At 34.0% G+C, this 15372-nt stretch overlaps 2 protein-coding genes across 2 annotated transcripts; one reads left to right on the top strand and one right to left on the bottom strand.

The window, feature by feature from the left end:
• Nucleotides 1-842: 842 nt before the first annotated feature.
• LOC143630073 (copper-transporting ATPase RAN1-like) lies at nucleotides 843-7171 on the top strand. Its single transcript, XM_077099171.1, has 9 exons — nucleotides 843-1142; nucleotides 2053-2667; nucleotides 3438-3867; nucleotides 4519-4844; nucleotides 5507-5565; nucleotides 5645-5987; nucleotides 6077-6277; nucleotides 6348-6605; nucleotides 6683-7171. Exons 1-9 carry the CDS (start codon nucleotides 843-845, stop codon nucleotides 7157-7159), a joined length of 3009 nt encoding a protein of 1002 aa, XP_076955286.1. The 3' UTR covers nucleotides 7160-7171.
• Nucleotides 7172-7757: 586 nt separating this feature from the next.
• LOC143630072 (polygalacturonase QRT3-like) lies at nucleotides 7758-10632 on the bottom strand. Its single transcript, XM_077099170.1, has 2 exons — nucleotides 10192-10632; nucleotides 7758-8777 (listed from the first exon to the last, which is right to left on the bottom strand). Exons 1-2 carry the CDS (start codon nucleotides 10630-10632, stop codon nucleotides 7758-7760), a joined length of 1461 nt encoding a protein of 486 aa, XP_076955285.1.
• Nucleotides 10633-15372: the final 4740 nt, after the last annotated feature.

The raw sequence follows: 15372 nt of genomic DNA, 5'->3' as shown, positions 1-15372 counted from the left end.
GTGGAGAGAGAAAGCCAACAAATGTGTTATTCCTTTTATGCCCTTTACCTTGTGTTCATACTTGATTCCCCCCTAAACTAATCTCAACCCTCTATATTCAAAATCAATGGACAAGATTACTTTTTATCCTTCCTACAAAAACTATACTTCATATTATAACCTAACCCTTCTTTTGATATTTTAATGACGTTGTTAATTCCTTATTTTGGGACTAAAGCAAATATTATTGAGTGTCTGACCAAATAGATACATATCATTTATCACAAAATAATTCTAAGGGATAAAATGATTATTCTGTACATCCATTAAGATGTCTAACCAAACAATACTTACGGGCTCAAATCCCCTTAACCAGTCAGACCTTTTACTGGTTAGCAGAAAGACACATCTGAAACAGTCAGCAAACATTTTATCTATTAAGCTTTAAAATGATGCTAAACGGAAATCTTACCACTTCGTTTTTTACATATGTTCATAACCCTCAGTCTTCTATTCCCGCACCACCTTCTTGACCCACAACCACGTCATCATACTTAACACTTTTAACCATTAAGACATTTTATAAATTCAGCACCTACCTATGCTAAAGTTGCAAAACAAACCTCTTAATTTTTGTTTTATCCGGTTGGCTATTAGAAAGCGAAGAATACAAGGGACGTAAGTGTAGAAAATTAAAAAGATCTGTCGTCATGGCTGTGAACGTGATGGTGCTCGTTTCCGTCAACCTTTAATTCCCCGTTGTTGCTCTCCGCCATAATATAACATGTATATGTAAATAGGCTAGCGTTTCTCTCAATCCATATACACACAGGATATTATTATTATTATTATTATTATTATCAATGGCGCCGACCTTCAAAGACCTCCAACTGACGGAGGTTCGTGATTCGTCGGCGATCGACGCAGGCGTTAACCTAGAGGACGTCAGGCTCTTAAATAATTACGAGGATGATGATAAAAGCAGGGATGATCATGACAACGGAAGCGTTACCAGAATTCAGGTCAGAGTCACCGGGATGACGTGTGCAGCCTGTTCCAATTCCGTCGAAGCAGCGATTAATAGTCTCGATGGCGTCCTCACCGCCTCCGTAGCTTTGTTGCAGAACAAAGCTGACGTCCTTTTTTATTCCAATTTGGTCAATGTGAGTTTCATTTTTTGGTACTTTATTTTATTACTTTAAGCCATTCATTAGGTTAAGTTTAATGTTCATGTGACTGTAAGCTTTGTGAGACATTACATTGCCCCAAATTTATATCAAAAAATGGTACCAGATGTGCTTTATTTCCCCATTTTATGCAGTTTTAGGAATTAGAGTTTTATTATATCGTGAACTAAATTAGATTAGGTGGTTGAGTTTGTAGTAACATGAGGTCCGTAATCCATTGCACTTCAAATATCAATATATGTTTGGTTTCTAGTAATGTAAACTGTTTTAATTGTACTTTCATCGATAGTTTTAATTGCTCAGTGCCATTGACCCTCTGGTCCAATGGCATGGGGTGATGGTTAAGACTTGGGATCTTATGGTCTCAAGTTCGAAACCTGACTCAAGGGGGGTTTTCCTCCATGATGGTGTTCTAGAGTGAGTCAGGCTTGGAGCGTCAAAATCAGCATGGACGGTTGGCATTCGGTCTCAGGAAGGCTCACTCGGGTATTGGGGGTAGTTTATATGGTACACAGCTTGAACATGATATTACACATTTCATGTTTATCACCGAATCTGCCATCCTTTTCTTAGTTAAATGTATAAAAATATAAAATAGATTGTGGTAGCAGCAGTTTTTTGGTCCACTGCCTTCTAAGGTTCTGCTTTGGAGCCTTAAAATCAGTTGCTTGAATTTGGGTCTTAGATACTGCAGGTTAATGATATGCCACATGCTCTTAACATTTACTTGAATTTAGGTCTTTGTTGTCCTCATTTCATATTTAGAGAGTATAAACGTTACCAGGATTGCTCGTACATTGCAATAAGTATTTATATTTCATCTCCGGACAAAGTGTATGTTGTTTACTGTTTACGTTTCTCCACCTTGGGTTTGTTGATTATTCAGGATGATGATATTAAGAATGCCATAGAAGATGCAGGATTTGAAGCAGAAATTCTACAAGAACATCCCACCACAAAGTCAAAGTCGCATGCAACTCTAGTAGGCCAGTTTACAATTGGAGGAATGACATGTGCAGCTTGTGTTAATTCTCTTGAAGGCATATTAAGAAAGCTTCCTGGTGTTAAACGAGCTATAGTTGCACTCGCTACTTCACTAGGCGAAGTAGAGTATGACCCTTCAATAATCAGCAAGGACGAAATTGTAAATGCAATCGAAGATGCTGGTTTTGAAGCTTCACTTGCAGAAAGCAGTGGACAAGATCGAATCATGTTAGGAGTTACAAGGATATCCAATGAGTTGGATGTACACATGTTAAAAGAAAAACTATGTAATATGAAAGGAGTGAAACAATTCAGTTTTAACAAGACGTCAAACGAGTTAGATGTTTTATTTGATACTGAGGTTGTTGGTCTTAGAGCCTTAGTTGATGCAATTAATGAAGAAAACTCCGGGGATTTTGAAGTACGTGTAAAGAACCCTCATATGAGGATGGTTACTCAAAATATAGAAGAATCTTCACAGATGTGGCGCCACTTTCTATTCAGTTTGTTTCTTGGTGTAAGTAAATTAACTTATATTAATGACTTGGTGGTTTATAATGTCTTGTCCCTTTTGCAGACCTGATTATCATACAATTTAGGCTTGTAAACTAACCGAACGAACACGAACGAGGTGTGTCCGTTCGTTTAAGTTAAATGAACAAGTGCCCTAACACAAGCAATTAAACTAACGGAGTTTTCTTAATGTCCGTGTTCGTTAATGTTCGTGTGTTAAGATATGAATGTACGATTAACGAACTAAAACTAACACAAGCGAACAAACTAACTGAACAGAGATGAACAAACTTAACCAAGGGAACACCACTTAAAAGTAAACGTGAACATCAATCTGTTTGGCCAAAAAAAATAATGAAACCTGACTGAATTGTAATAGGTGATACTTTTAATTCAGAAAATTAGACTTAATTGTAATGGACCCAAAAAAGTTTAAATGAATATATAAACAAATGTACTAAAAAAACATAAATGAACGAACATAAACGAACGTCGACGAACATAATTGAAAGAACGAGACATGTGTTCATGTTCGTTCGTTAAATAATGAACAAAAAGTTTCATTCATATTCGTTCGTTTATAAAATAAACGAACATAAAAAAACTTCCCACTGAACGGTTCACTGAATGTTCGGTCCGTTTACAGGCCTAATACCATTCATGAGTTACGTAGTACAATATAGTTTGATAAGGATCATGGGAAGCTTAGCTGAGGGTATGTTGGTCCATTTGAAGTGTATAATCTTTTCTAGCCTTTTCTTTACCGGATGACAGATTCCCATCTTTGCAATGCGGTTCATATGTCCATACATACCCTTTCTTAACTCCATATTGCTCTCGCAAATTGGACCGTTCCAAATTGGTGATTGGTTGTGTGTGGTGTTGGTAGGCCTCATTCAGTTTGTTACTGGGAAGCGGTTTTATCTTGCGGCTTTCAGAGCACTACGAAATCGTGCAACAAACATGGATGTTTTGGTGGCACTGGGAACCTCAGCTGCATACTTCTATTCTGTTTATGCACTTTTGTATGGTGCAATTACAGGGTTCTGGTTTCAAACATATTTTGAAACAAGTCCCATGTTAATAACTTTTGTCGTGTTTGGGAAGTATTTGGAAACTATAGCAAAAGGGAAAACATCAGATGCTATAAAGAAGTTAGTTGAACTTACACCTTCAACAGCTTTACTGCTTATCCAAAACAAAGGTACACAACGCTACAAAACGTTTAGGAAATTAAGTTTTATTATATTTTAGAGAAAATTGCATAAACGGTCCCTGTGGTTTGACCATTTTGCAAGTTTGGTCTCTTTTTAAGAATTGCAAACTTAGTCCAAATATTTGTGGAAGAGTTGCACGTTTAGTCCCCCCTGTTAATCCAAGTTAGTTTAAATGTTATGAGGGTATATTTTTTGTTTTACATTTTAATAAAAGGATTTCATTTGACATGTTCTCTTTCATTTATTTGTTTAAAACATAATATTTAAAGATCGGAATTGTTGTAAGCGACGATTTCCACCTGTTGATGTTTGTTGAACGTGATGATTTTGAAGGTTAGCGCCAAATCTAAGGTTTAGTTTGAAAAACCGAAGGTGATGAAGTCGGCATGAAGAGTTTTGGGGTTTGAAAGAGTATTTTATCAGGGTTTCAAATTAGAAAAAACACAATTATCCTCACAGGAAATCACTTTTCACTTAGAGACTAAACGGGATTAACGGTGGAAACTAAATGTGCAATCTCTCAGTTTCTTACAAATGTTGGCTAATTTTAAATCTGAGACCAAAATTGCAAAATGATCAAACCACACGGATCATTTGGGGAGCTTTTCTCTATATTTTAAGTTTTGAGTTTCTTGCAGATGGAAGTGTAATTGGAGAAAGGGAAATAGATGCATTACTGATCCAACCTGGTGACTTATTAAAGATTGCTCCTGGTTCAAAGGTTCCAGTTGACGGTCTAATTGTCTCGGGTTCAAGTTATGTGGATGAGAGTATGGTTACTGGTGAGTCAGCACCTGTTTTGAAGGAGGCTAATTGCTTAGTGATTGGAGGTACAATAAACTTACATGGCTCCCTCCATGTTCAAGCTACAAAAATAGGTTCTGACACCGTTTTGAGCCAGATAATTTCATTGGTTGAGACTGCACAAATGGCAAAAGCTCCGATTCAGAAGTTTGCTGACTTTGTATGCACACATTTTAAACATTATTACACTTGATGCATGTAGGGTACTCATCTAGACATGTAAACAAACCGAAAGTTCACTGCATCGTTTGTGAACCGTTCGACTGGAAGTTGTTTATTTAATAAACAAACAAACTCGAACCAAAATTTTTGTATTTAGTTAAACTAACGAACATGAACAAATGTCTCATTCTTTCACTTATGTTCACGAGCGTATGCTCATTTTTATTCGTTTATATTCATTTATGTTCATTAGTTTACGTTTATTTAAGTTCATTTGTTAATATATCCATTTAAATTCTTTTTGATCTATTACAAATTACTGAATTAGTCTAGTTTTAGTAACTTATTAGGCCGAATACATTGTTCTTCACATTATTTTTATCTGGTTAGCTCAGTTATGTTCATTCATGTATGCTCCCTCTTCAGTTATGTTTATTTGTTTACGTTCGTGAACTGTCTGTTTATACTGTTAACGAATGAATATAAGTGAAGACAAATATGTTCATTTTGTTAACGAATGAACAGGAGCAAAACCTTGTTCATTTAATTTTTAGTGTTTGATCGTTTGTTCAATTAAAGTTGAACGAACAAACACAAACATGCTCAGTTCAGTTCGTTTACAAGCCTATACTCATCTGTGCCTTTATTGGTATGTTTCAGGTTGCAAGCATTTTTGTCCCTACAGTTGTTGTGTTGTCAATGGCAACATTCATGGTGTGGTATGCAACTGATGACTCGTTAAACTAAAGTAGCACTAAATAATAAATATTTTAACAATATTATGTAATTCAAGTGCAGGTTTTTTACTGGAGTTGTTGGAGCTTACCCACGAGACTGGCTACCTCTAAACGGCACCTACTTTGATTTTGCTCTTATGTTCTCGATTTCAGTGGTGGTTGTTGCATGTCCTTGTGCACTTGGTCTTGCCACACCAACTGCTGTCATGGTTGCCACTGGGGTCGGAGCCAATAATGGTGTTCTGATCAAAGGAGGAGATGCATTAGAACGGGCTCAAAAGGTTCGTTATGTGATATTTGATAAAACCGGGACTCTTACTCAGAGTAAAGCTACAGTTACCACCGTCAAAGTGTTCACGGGAATGGACCATGGAGAGTTCTTAACATTGGTCGCATCTGCTGAGGTATAACTCAAACTGTTAATCCTACTTACATATGTATTTATAACTATCACTATACACACATTACTTAATAAATCGTGTAATTATCTCAGGCTAACAGCGAGCATCCTTTATCAAAAGCAATAATGGAATATGCTTGCCATTTTCATTACTTTGAGGATCCTAATGTAACCAAAGATTCTCAAAATGAGATCAATGATGCAAAAATGACTGGATGGCTTCTTGATGCGGTTGATTTCTGTGCGATTCCCGGAAAAGGCATTCAGTGTTACATCAATCAGAAGCAGATTTTGGTTAGACTCGGAAACTATCATGTTCAAGAATAACACTGTTAAATGAAGATTATGCAATTATTTTGAACAGGTTGGAAACAGAAGTTTGCTGAATGATAAAGGAGTTGATATTCCAAGCCATATTGAAAATGTGGTGGTGGATCTTGAAGAAACCGCAAAGACCGGGATCTTGGTGGCATATGATTCTCAACTCATAGGCGTTGTGGGTATTGCAGATCCGTTAAAGAGAGAAGCAGCTGTTGTTGTTGAAAGCCTTTTCAAAATGGGTGTCAGATCCATCATGGTTACTGGAGACAATTGGCGTACGGCTAAAGCTGTTGCCAACGAGGTTTGACCCGTTTAACCCCTTAGAGATAAAACTTAACCATAGCGGGTTGAAAATTGAAATCTCATTTTGGTCTGTAGGCTGGCATTCAAGACGTGCGGGCAGAGGTGTTGCCAGCTGGCAAAGCTGACGTCATCCGTTCGTTTCAAAAAGACGGGAGCATAGTGGCAATGGTGGGTGACGGGATCAACGACTCGCCTGCCTTGGCTGCAGCAGACGTCGGCATGGCAATCGGGGCGGGTACAGATATTGCAATAGAGGCTGCTGACTATGTATTAATGAAGAACAATTTGGAAGATGTGATCACGGCCATTGATCTTTCGCGAAAGACATTTGAGCGCATTTGTATAAATTACGTGTTTGCCATGGCCTACAATGTTATTGCGATCCCCGTATCGGCTGGTATTCTGTTCCCGTGGTTGAAGTTGAAGTTGCCACCGTGGGTGGCGGGTGCGTGCATGGCGCTCTCATCTGTAAGTGTTGTTTGCTCTTCTCTGCTTCTGAGACGGTATAGAAAACCTAGACTTACTAGTATACTGGAAATAACTGTAGAGTAAACGTTAGAAATGTTACATGTTTTTATATATTTATAGTTAAGTTGGTTTACGGGTTGCAATATTCATCCACAGCCACAGCCACAGCCACAGCCACAGCCACAGCCACAGCCACAGTAGGAGTGTTTGAGGGTGGAGTCTTTTGAGAGTCTTTTTAGAGGAGAGGGTATGTGGGACTTGGGAGGGACAAGATTTTTTTGGCAGTCTAGGGGATTAAAAAAAAAAAAGAAAGAAAGAAAGATAAACGGTTCTAGGTTTCTGATATTATCACTTAACTGAAACTAGGTGTTCCGTAGTCTTATATGGTGGATCTATCTAGGTGACAACTAAGCATACATCCACCATGGGCCATGGCATGCCATATCACCGAATTGATGGGGAGTCTAGGATCAGCTGTATCATAGACGAGTACACACATAGATAAATAAAAAATCTCAAATGTAAAAGAAATTAAGTCGTCAATAATAATAATAATAAATATAGAACATTAAATATAAATATTTTAAATTAAAATTTCTTTGAATCTTTTAATCAAGATATCCATTTGTTTTGGACGTTTTAATACAAAAAACAAATAAACAAATAACCAAATATTTAAAAGTTAGCTCGATAGCGCTAGACTTTGATCAACAGTAACGGACGCACTTCCTTCAACCATCACATCTGACTCAATAAACACTTGATTATTTGACACATTCCTCAATATAGTTTTGGGAAACAAATTACTTCCATTACTCATCAACGCATGTTGAACAAATTTTATTCGTCTAGGAAAAAGAAGTATACTGTTAAAATCGATCGTCCAAGAGGTCCCATTGACCCGCGTCACACCATTAGCAACGGTCGCCTTCATGTTCATCCCGTTCACAACATTATTTTCAACCACAACCTGACCGATCTCATTAAACTCTTTAGTTGTTTGATCCAACTGAACGATATCCACACCTTTGTTTGAACCAGAAAACATGTTATTCACAATGTTTACTCCATGCACGACCCCACGAACTGACTTCAAAACAATAAATGCGTCTCCAAGAAAAAAACAACCCGAAACATGAAGTTGTATTGGATCTTCAGCCACTATCCCCGTGTAATCAAAGTAAGAGTTAACAATTCGGGTTTGTGTTATCCTGGGCACCTTTATATACACCCCGGTCCCACCAAATCCATACGCCTTATTGTAACAATGTACGCCGGTGATAATGTTAGCTTGACCCAAAACCATTATCCCCACTTGGGCCGAGAAAATGACAACATCCGTGACGGCGTTGTCGTTTCCTTGTAGGTCAATAGCTGTGCCCGTGAAGTTGCGTTCGTTAGGGTCATTGCCAGCAGTTATATGTTGTCCTAGGAACGAGTTGCGGATGTATGTCTCGTGACCTTGTTGTACTAGGATGCCTATTGTGGTGAAATGGACGATGTAACAATTGTCTATGGTTGTTCTAAGTGAGTCATCTACTTGAATACCACCTCCCTTGAAGTTGCAATCAAACATTAGGTCTTTAATTGTTATGAACTCGTATTTGTAATCATGATTTGTGGAAGATGATGAGGATGATAAGTCTAGTAAATAGCTGTCGGTTGTAAAATTGTCAGATGCTTTTAGCGTTCCTCCGAATATCTGTTAGGGATAAATAAGGTTCGTTAGTTATATATGGCAATTGACTTCGTATGTACGTACGTGATGGACCTAATATTAGACTATATATGTGTGGTTTAACTAAAAATTAAAATAACACTAAGCTTTAACCAACTCACCTTTTAAAAACGCATAACTAATTACCAAAATATAAATAAATAAGAGAAAAATATTTAAAAAAAGATGAATGTGTGTGTGTCCATGTGGTTGATGAGGGTGGTAGAGGTGTGGACCCCAATTCTTTTTGTTAAAGGGCACAAACATGGTCACGCATCCTCTCTTGGCACCCCTTTACGACCATGTTTTGATGTTTAACTAAGGTTTTGGGTGAGGTGGCATGGGACGCTACCCCACCACAACGGAGACTCTTAGTACAATACTAGGGAAAACAAGGTTGGATGTATGGTATGTGAATCGTGTTGTGTAATGCTAACAAATTTTTTTGCATTTGTTTATACATATATAAGAATTTTGGTGACATTTATATAGTTTCAAACAATGTTATTTGTCTTATATATTTCAAAGATGACGTAGTACACCCAAAAGAAAATGAAGTGAATATACGGATGTCGAAATGTAGAGACATTGGTTTATACTTATATGATTACTGACTGTTTGCATTTCTTAATCCTAAATTAATTTTCGTTGATCTTAGTGATCTGAATCTCGTATTAACAATACGCAAAATAATGTATCAAGTTTCGATAAATATTATCTAATAGAAATAGAAGATTAAAGATTTCTGTGATGGTTGGAGTGGTTATGAAAGACACCAACCATGGACTAAATCTACATGACCAAATAGAAAATGCACTTTAGATAGATATCATACAAACTTTCAGGTGAACCAACTTGATTTCCTTTTTTTTTTTTCTAGATTGCTTGTAAACACATACAAATATTTATATCAATATAAACATATACAGTGAGTTATTAATGACATGACCGTCTTGTAAGATAAATCAAGCCAACAATTTAGGTGTCCAGTTTTATACTACCTTCGTCTATAAGGATTATGTATTATGGGTTTTTGAAAGTAGAATTTTTTAGAATTAATAACTTATTGATGGACTACAAGAAAAGAGGAGCATCTCATATCCATTAATTAATTATCACTGTATATCATCAATATTTCATAGTTTTTGGATAATCTCTACTGCTGTACACATAAAATAATAATAATAATAATAATAATAAAATAAAAAGACATCAACATCAATTTAGTTAGGTTTAGGACTCCGAATACGTTTAGCCATTCTTGACTAATGATACCTCATTGTACAATTATATTTCATATCAGGTCTCATGACTTGTCACTCGATCGTTGGGTTACAGATTTCTCTGTAAGTATCGGAGATATGGTATTAAAGAAACTAAGATTTTAAGATATACGTACCATGATGTTCCCTAGGCCGGCGCCCGGCAGTTTTATCGGACGGCTGATCTTGTAAATCCCTCCTTCTAGACTTATCCGTACTCCGCCAAGATTGGTAATACCTTGCATCAGAAACCCGTCACCAGTAACCGAAACCGCCTCAGATATTGCTGCAAGGATTGCATCCGTGCTGTCGTTCTTCCCTGTAGGATCCGCACCATACTCGATCACAGAATACACTCCTGAAGATGGAGATGAAGATGAAGAAAGGGAAACATGTCTTTGTGGCAAGAAATTAGACTTAAATTCTTGCAACTTTCGTATGTGAAAGTGGTGATCATGAGCTGCAAGACCGATTAACGAACCAACAGGAGATGAACCTGCGATGAATGCATGATTAATGAGGATGAAACAAGATAACCATAGTAGTACTTTGAGGTTATCACGCGTTAACACGCTCATTGTTGAAGTTTTTTGTTTTCTGACTCTATGATCTTAATCATGTAACATTTGTATATGTAATGTAGTGGAGAAGACGATGGATGATATTGAAGAAAATATAGGTTTTGCATGGGACATTTATAGAAAAGAAATGCATTAGACAAAATGGCATTCAAACTTATTTTGAGAATAAATTATGATTTTACATTAACGTGTTCTCCCGGCCTATACAAAATAATCTTAATTTAAACAAATAATTAAAGAAATTTGAGATTAATATACATTAAAAAAATAAATGGTATAGTTTAGATGTAGTGTAATTTGCTATTAAAAATATATGTAGTAAATTTGTTATTTCAAAACAAGTTATGTTAATACGGGCTTCAGTAAAATGAAGTTGGGTCAAGACAAGCATTTGTAAAAAAATGTAATAGTTTGTTTCGGATCAAAATAGACTTGAGTTGTAAATAGTCGTTTCAGAAAAAAGTACCAAAAATTTATGCCCGCTATTATTGTTTTATGGGAGTTAGTAGCTGAGTGAAGGTGGCGATATCGCAATGGTGTCAGTGGGAATAACAACGATATATATGTGGTGGCATGTAGTGGCGACAATGACACTAGAGAAAAACAATGTCATAAGTGGTGCATGCTAGTACATTTATATTTATACCCATTTTAAGTTAATAAGTTTTATAATGATGACTTATTTTGATTTGTTTTCTGATTAGAGCATTTACTTTAGAATCTCATTTTTTCTAAATTTTGTTTAACCCTCGTATCCTATTCATCATCTATCTTTATATTATTACTAGATTTTATCCTCCGTATTACGGGGGTTATTTTATATTATTCGTTTTTAATATTTATATATGTAAATTTGGATTTTAATTTTATTTATTGTAAGAAAGTTAATAGTTAATATACTTGAGCTTTGATGATTAAATGGTTTCACAAATAAATGATACGTTATAATTCGATTTAAAATTATCTAGGTTTGGTGATACCCATTAGCCGTTTATTTTCTTTATTATAAAATTGTTTCTTAATTATAAATAATATATATATATATATATTTAAATAAAATAGAATATTAATTTTTAGTATATCCCTATTTTATAGTATTTTCATATCAAATATTTGATTAGATTAATTTATAATATAATGAGATGTTATAACCCGTTTAAGAGCTATCTGGGTTTGGTGAGACTTTTACCCGTGAATTCGGGTTAAATGCGTGAGAAGTCTTCATTTACAAATAAAGCAATATGATGGCTTGAGAAAATGGTTGTTTTACATTTTTCGTTTTTTAATATTTATTTTTTGAATTTTAATTTTCTTTATTGTATGAAAGTTAATAATATACTTAGGATTTGAAGATGAAAAGGTTTCATAAATAAATGATATGTTATAACCCGTTTAAAAGCTATCTGGATTTGGTGACCGATGACCATCTTATGTTTTTTACTATAAAATTGTTTATTAATTATAAATAATATCTTTTTCTTTTGGATATTAAATTTTAGTATATCCCTATTTTATAGGATTTTCATATCAAATAATTGGCAAGATTAATTTTTAATTTAATGAGGTGTTATAACCCGTTTAAGGGCTATCTGGTTTTGGTAAGACCCATACCCTTGAATTTGGGTTAAATCAATGAGAGGTCTCCATTTAAAAATTAAGCAATCTGGTGGCTTCCATAAAAGGGGGGAGCGACCACACGACACGTAGGATTTTAGGGGTTTCGTTTATATATATTACTAGGTTTTATCCCCCGTATTACGGGGGCTGTTTTACATTTTTTGTTTTTTAATATTTATTTTTTGGATTTTAAATTTTTTTATTTTAAGAAAGTTAATAATATACTTAGGCCATGTTAAGGATTCCTTATTTGCACCTTCTTTTGACTTATATAAGTTGTTTCTGATAAGTTACTACCTCCAAACTTATCAAAACCTTCTTTTTCCTTCTTTAAAAACTTAAAAAAAGTCATATTACCCAACACCTTTTTAACTTATAAAAGTTAATAAGTTACAAGAAGCAAAAAATAAGGAATCCCAAACACCCCATTAGGGTTTGACGATTAAAGAGTTTCACAAATAAATGATATGTTATAATCCGTTTAAAAGCTATCTGGATTTGGTGACCCATTACCCGTTTATTTTTTTACTATAAAATTGTTTCTTAATTATAAATAATATTTTTTTAATCAGATAATAAATTTTAGTATATCCCTATTTTATAGGATTTTCACATCAAATATTTGGTAAGATTAATTTTTAATTTAATGATTTGTTATAACCCGTTTAAGAGCTATCTGAGTTTGGTGAGACCCATACCCGTAAATTCGGGTCAAATGCATGAAAAACCTTCATTTACAAATAAAGCAATCTGGTAGCTTGAGAAAATTTAGGGAACAACCAGAGAGCTTTTAAAGGCTTTCGTTTATATATATTATAGATAGATTATTATTATTATTATTATTATTATTATTATTATTATTATATAATTCTTTTTTCTTTCATGCTAGAAATACAATTCGAAATGATTAAAATATACTTTTTTTAAAGAGATGAAATAGTGAATTTATATCTATTGAGATTAAGAGCATTCACATTATATTCTATTTTTTGAGGTAGGTTTTTTATCAATGTTGTTGTGACCGGACCGAACCGGTTGGTCGGACCGGTTCACTGACCGGAGACCGGTCCGGTTTTATTTAGTTCACTCGGCTTTTAGAGAACCTGTCGGTCCGAAATAGTTCGGCTGATTGGACCGAAAAACTGGACCGATTGAACCAGTTTACTATAAAATTAATTTATTTTTTTTCGAAAAAACATTTTTCCAGCCCTACCCGTCATTTTTTGACCAAAGTTGTTCGACCGATGAACTGGTTGGCCGTCTGGTTCGATGTCTGGTCTGGTTATGAAAACATTGGTTTTTATAATGAAGGGAGTGATTTAGAATGTTGTAAGTAGAGGAGGGATAAAATACAGTGATTTTTCTATATATTTGAAAACTACTGTTCACCCTTTATAATTTTTTAATATTTGTTGAAAGTTGTTGCGAGTAGAGAAAATAGAAAATGTAATAATAAAGGCACAACAAAGTATTATTTAATTGAATAAGAGAGAAAAAATATAATGATTTTTTTTATAATTTTGAATTTAAAGATAGAGAAAATTTATATAAAAGATAATAATAAGTGTATAAAAAAACATTATTTAATTAGTGTACTTTCTTCTTACGATTAAATAAGATTAAATAATATTTTTGTCTTCTTTATTCAATCAAATCTTATAATACATATGTCTCCACAGGCTAGAGGTCACTTTCGATTCTATCTATAGCTTAAATCAAATAACAATAAAATAAATCTGATCTCTCTTCGAATAATTTTTCTTCTTTTGATGCTCATGGGATGTTATAAATGATGATTTTTTAGATTCATAATTTAAAGTAATACAACTATTGATGTTTAGGGAAAATGATCAAAAATTCAAAATAGTGCATTTGATCAAACCAATTTTACGATTAGCCCCCTAAACTAAAAAAAATACCTAAAATGGTCATTTTCTAACGGTAGAATCCACCATAATAGAACTAACACCTGACGGATTTTTTGACACTAATTCGTTTTTGAACCAACCACATCTTGACACATATACACTTAAACGGTCGGGCCTGACCGTTTAAGTGTATATGTGTCATTTAGGCACTTACAATTTTGCCTCCTTATATTTACCCTACTAACTTTTGAACCCGTGTATTACATGAGATTTGTCAAATGGTAAAAATTAATAAGATTCATTATTTGAAATAAGACACAAATTATAGATAAAAAGAATTGAAATATATAGTAAAAACAGTAATAAGTTTGGAATCTCAATTTTAAAAAGTTTAGAAAATCTCTTTATATTTTATACATGGCATTAATAATTTTATCATAAGTAGGTGTTATTGAATATTTTAGGACTATAAACACAAACAACGTATTTTATTTTATGTTTTTATTTTGTATCTTTTTTTTTCTTTCAGATAGTTCATTTTATTAATTTATATATTAACAAATCTCATTTATACATGGTTCTAGAGCTAGATAAAATAACAAATATGATAAAATGAATTTATTTAGATTTACACTCAAGGCCTAATTTTTCTCTTAATTCTTTAATTTATAACCCTTTTGTCAAAAATGGTTTTAATCCATGACTCATGGATAGCTAGGATGCATGAGAGAAGAGATTAGAGAATTAAGAAATAAATTTAAGCCAATATTGAATATGGTTATGACACCTAAGCATCATTATTTTTGTTTATTAGAATTGTAAGAGAAAATTTAAAGACTGCTTATGTTTTTTCTCCTTATCTTTCCTTCTATATTTCTTTTAGTTTCATTCTTAAATCAAGTTACCCCACACCCCACATTTAAAACAATAACTTTTTCATACATCAATGTTAAAAAAAAAGTCACCTAAAAAACTTTTATTTTATTCTCTTTAGTTTGGATATGCTATCTCTACAGTTATTCTTTATTAAAAAATTAGTAACATGTTACATGATTATCAGTCTTTGTGTATCCCGCTACATCATGCAGACACCTCTATACTAGATTTATGTGTGCAATATCTTTGAACCCGAGTCCAACTAATTAAAAACTGCCAATACATAACAAGATACGTAACTTAATAAAATAATGCATTAGTTTTAAGAAAGCAATTTGCTGTCAATCATTCGATATCTTTTCCCACATTAAAAGAA

Source organism: Bidens hawaiensis, unplaced genomic scaffold, assembly GCF_021521415.1.
Source record: "Bidens hawaiensis isolate Kalapana, Puna unplaced genomic scaffold, B.hawaiensis_p1.1 tig00005523_1, whole genome shotgun sequence".
Taxonomy (NCBI): Eukaryota; Viridiplantae; Streptophyta; class Magnoliopsida; order Asterales; family Asteraceae; genus Bidens; species Bidens hawaiensis.
This window is presented reverse-complemented; position numbering and strand designations above follow the sequence as displayed.

Excerpts from the sequence above, each read along its gene's own strand:
- LOC143630073 (XM_077099171.1), top strand. The coding sequence starts at position 843 with ATGGCGCCGACCTTCAAAGACCTCCAACTGACGGAGGTTCGTGATTCG. Across the intron at positions 4,845-5,506 it reads TTCAGAAGTTTGCTGACTTT|GTTGCAAGCATTTTTGTCCC; the intron begins GTATGCACACAT and ends GGTATGTTTCAG. Across the intron at positions 6,606-6,682 it reads CTAAAGCTGTTGCCAACGAG|GCTGGCATTCAAGACGTGCG; the intron begins GTTTGACCCGTT and ends TTTGGTCTGTAG.
- LOC143630072 (XM_077099170.1), bottom strand. The coding sequence starts at position 10,632 with ATGAGCGTGTTAACGCGTGATAACCTCAAAGTACTACTATGGTTATCT. Across the intron at positions 8,778-10,191 it reads CCGGCCTAGGGAACATCATG|ATATTCGGAGGAACGCTAAA; the intron begins GTACGTATATCT and ends TATCCCTAACAG.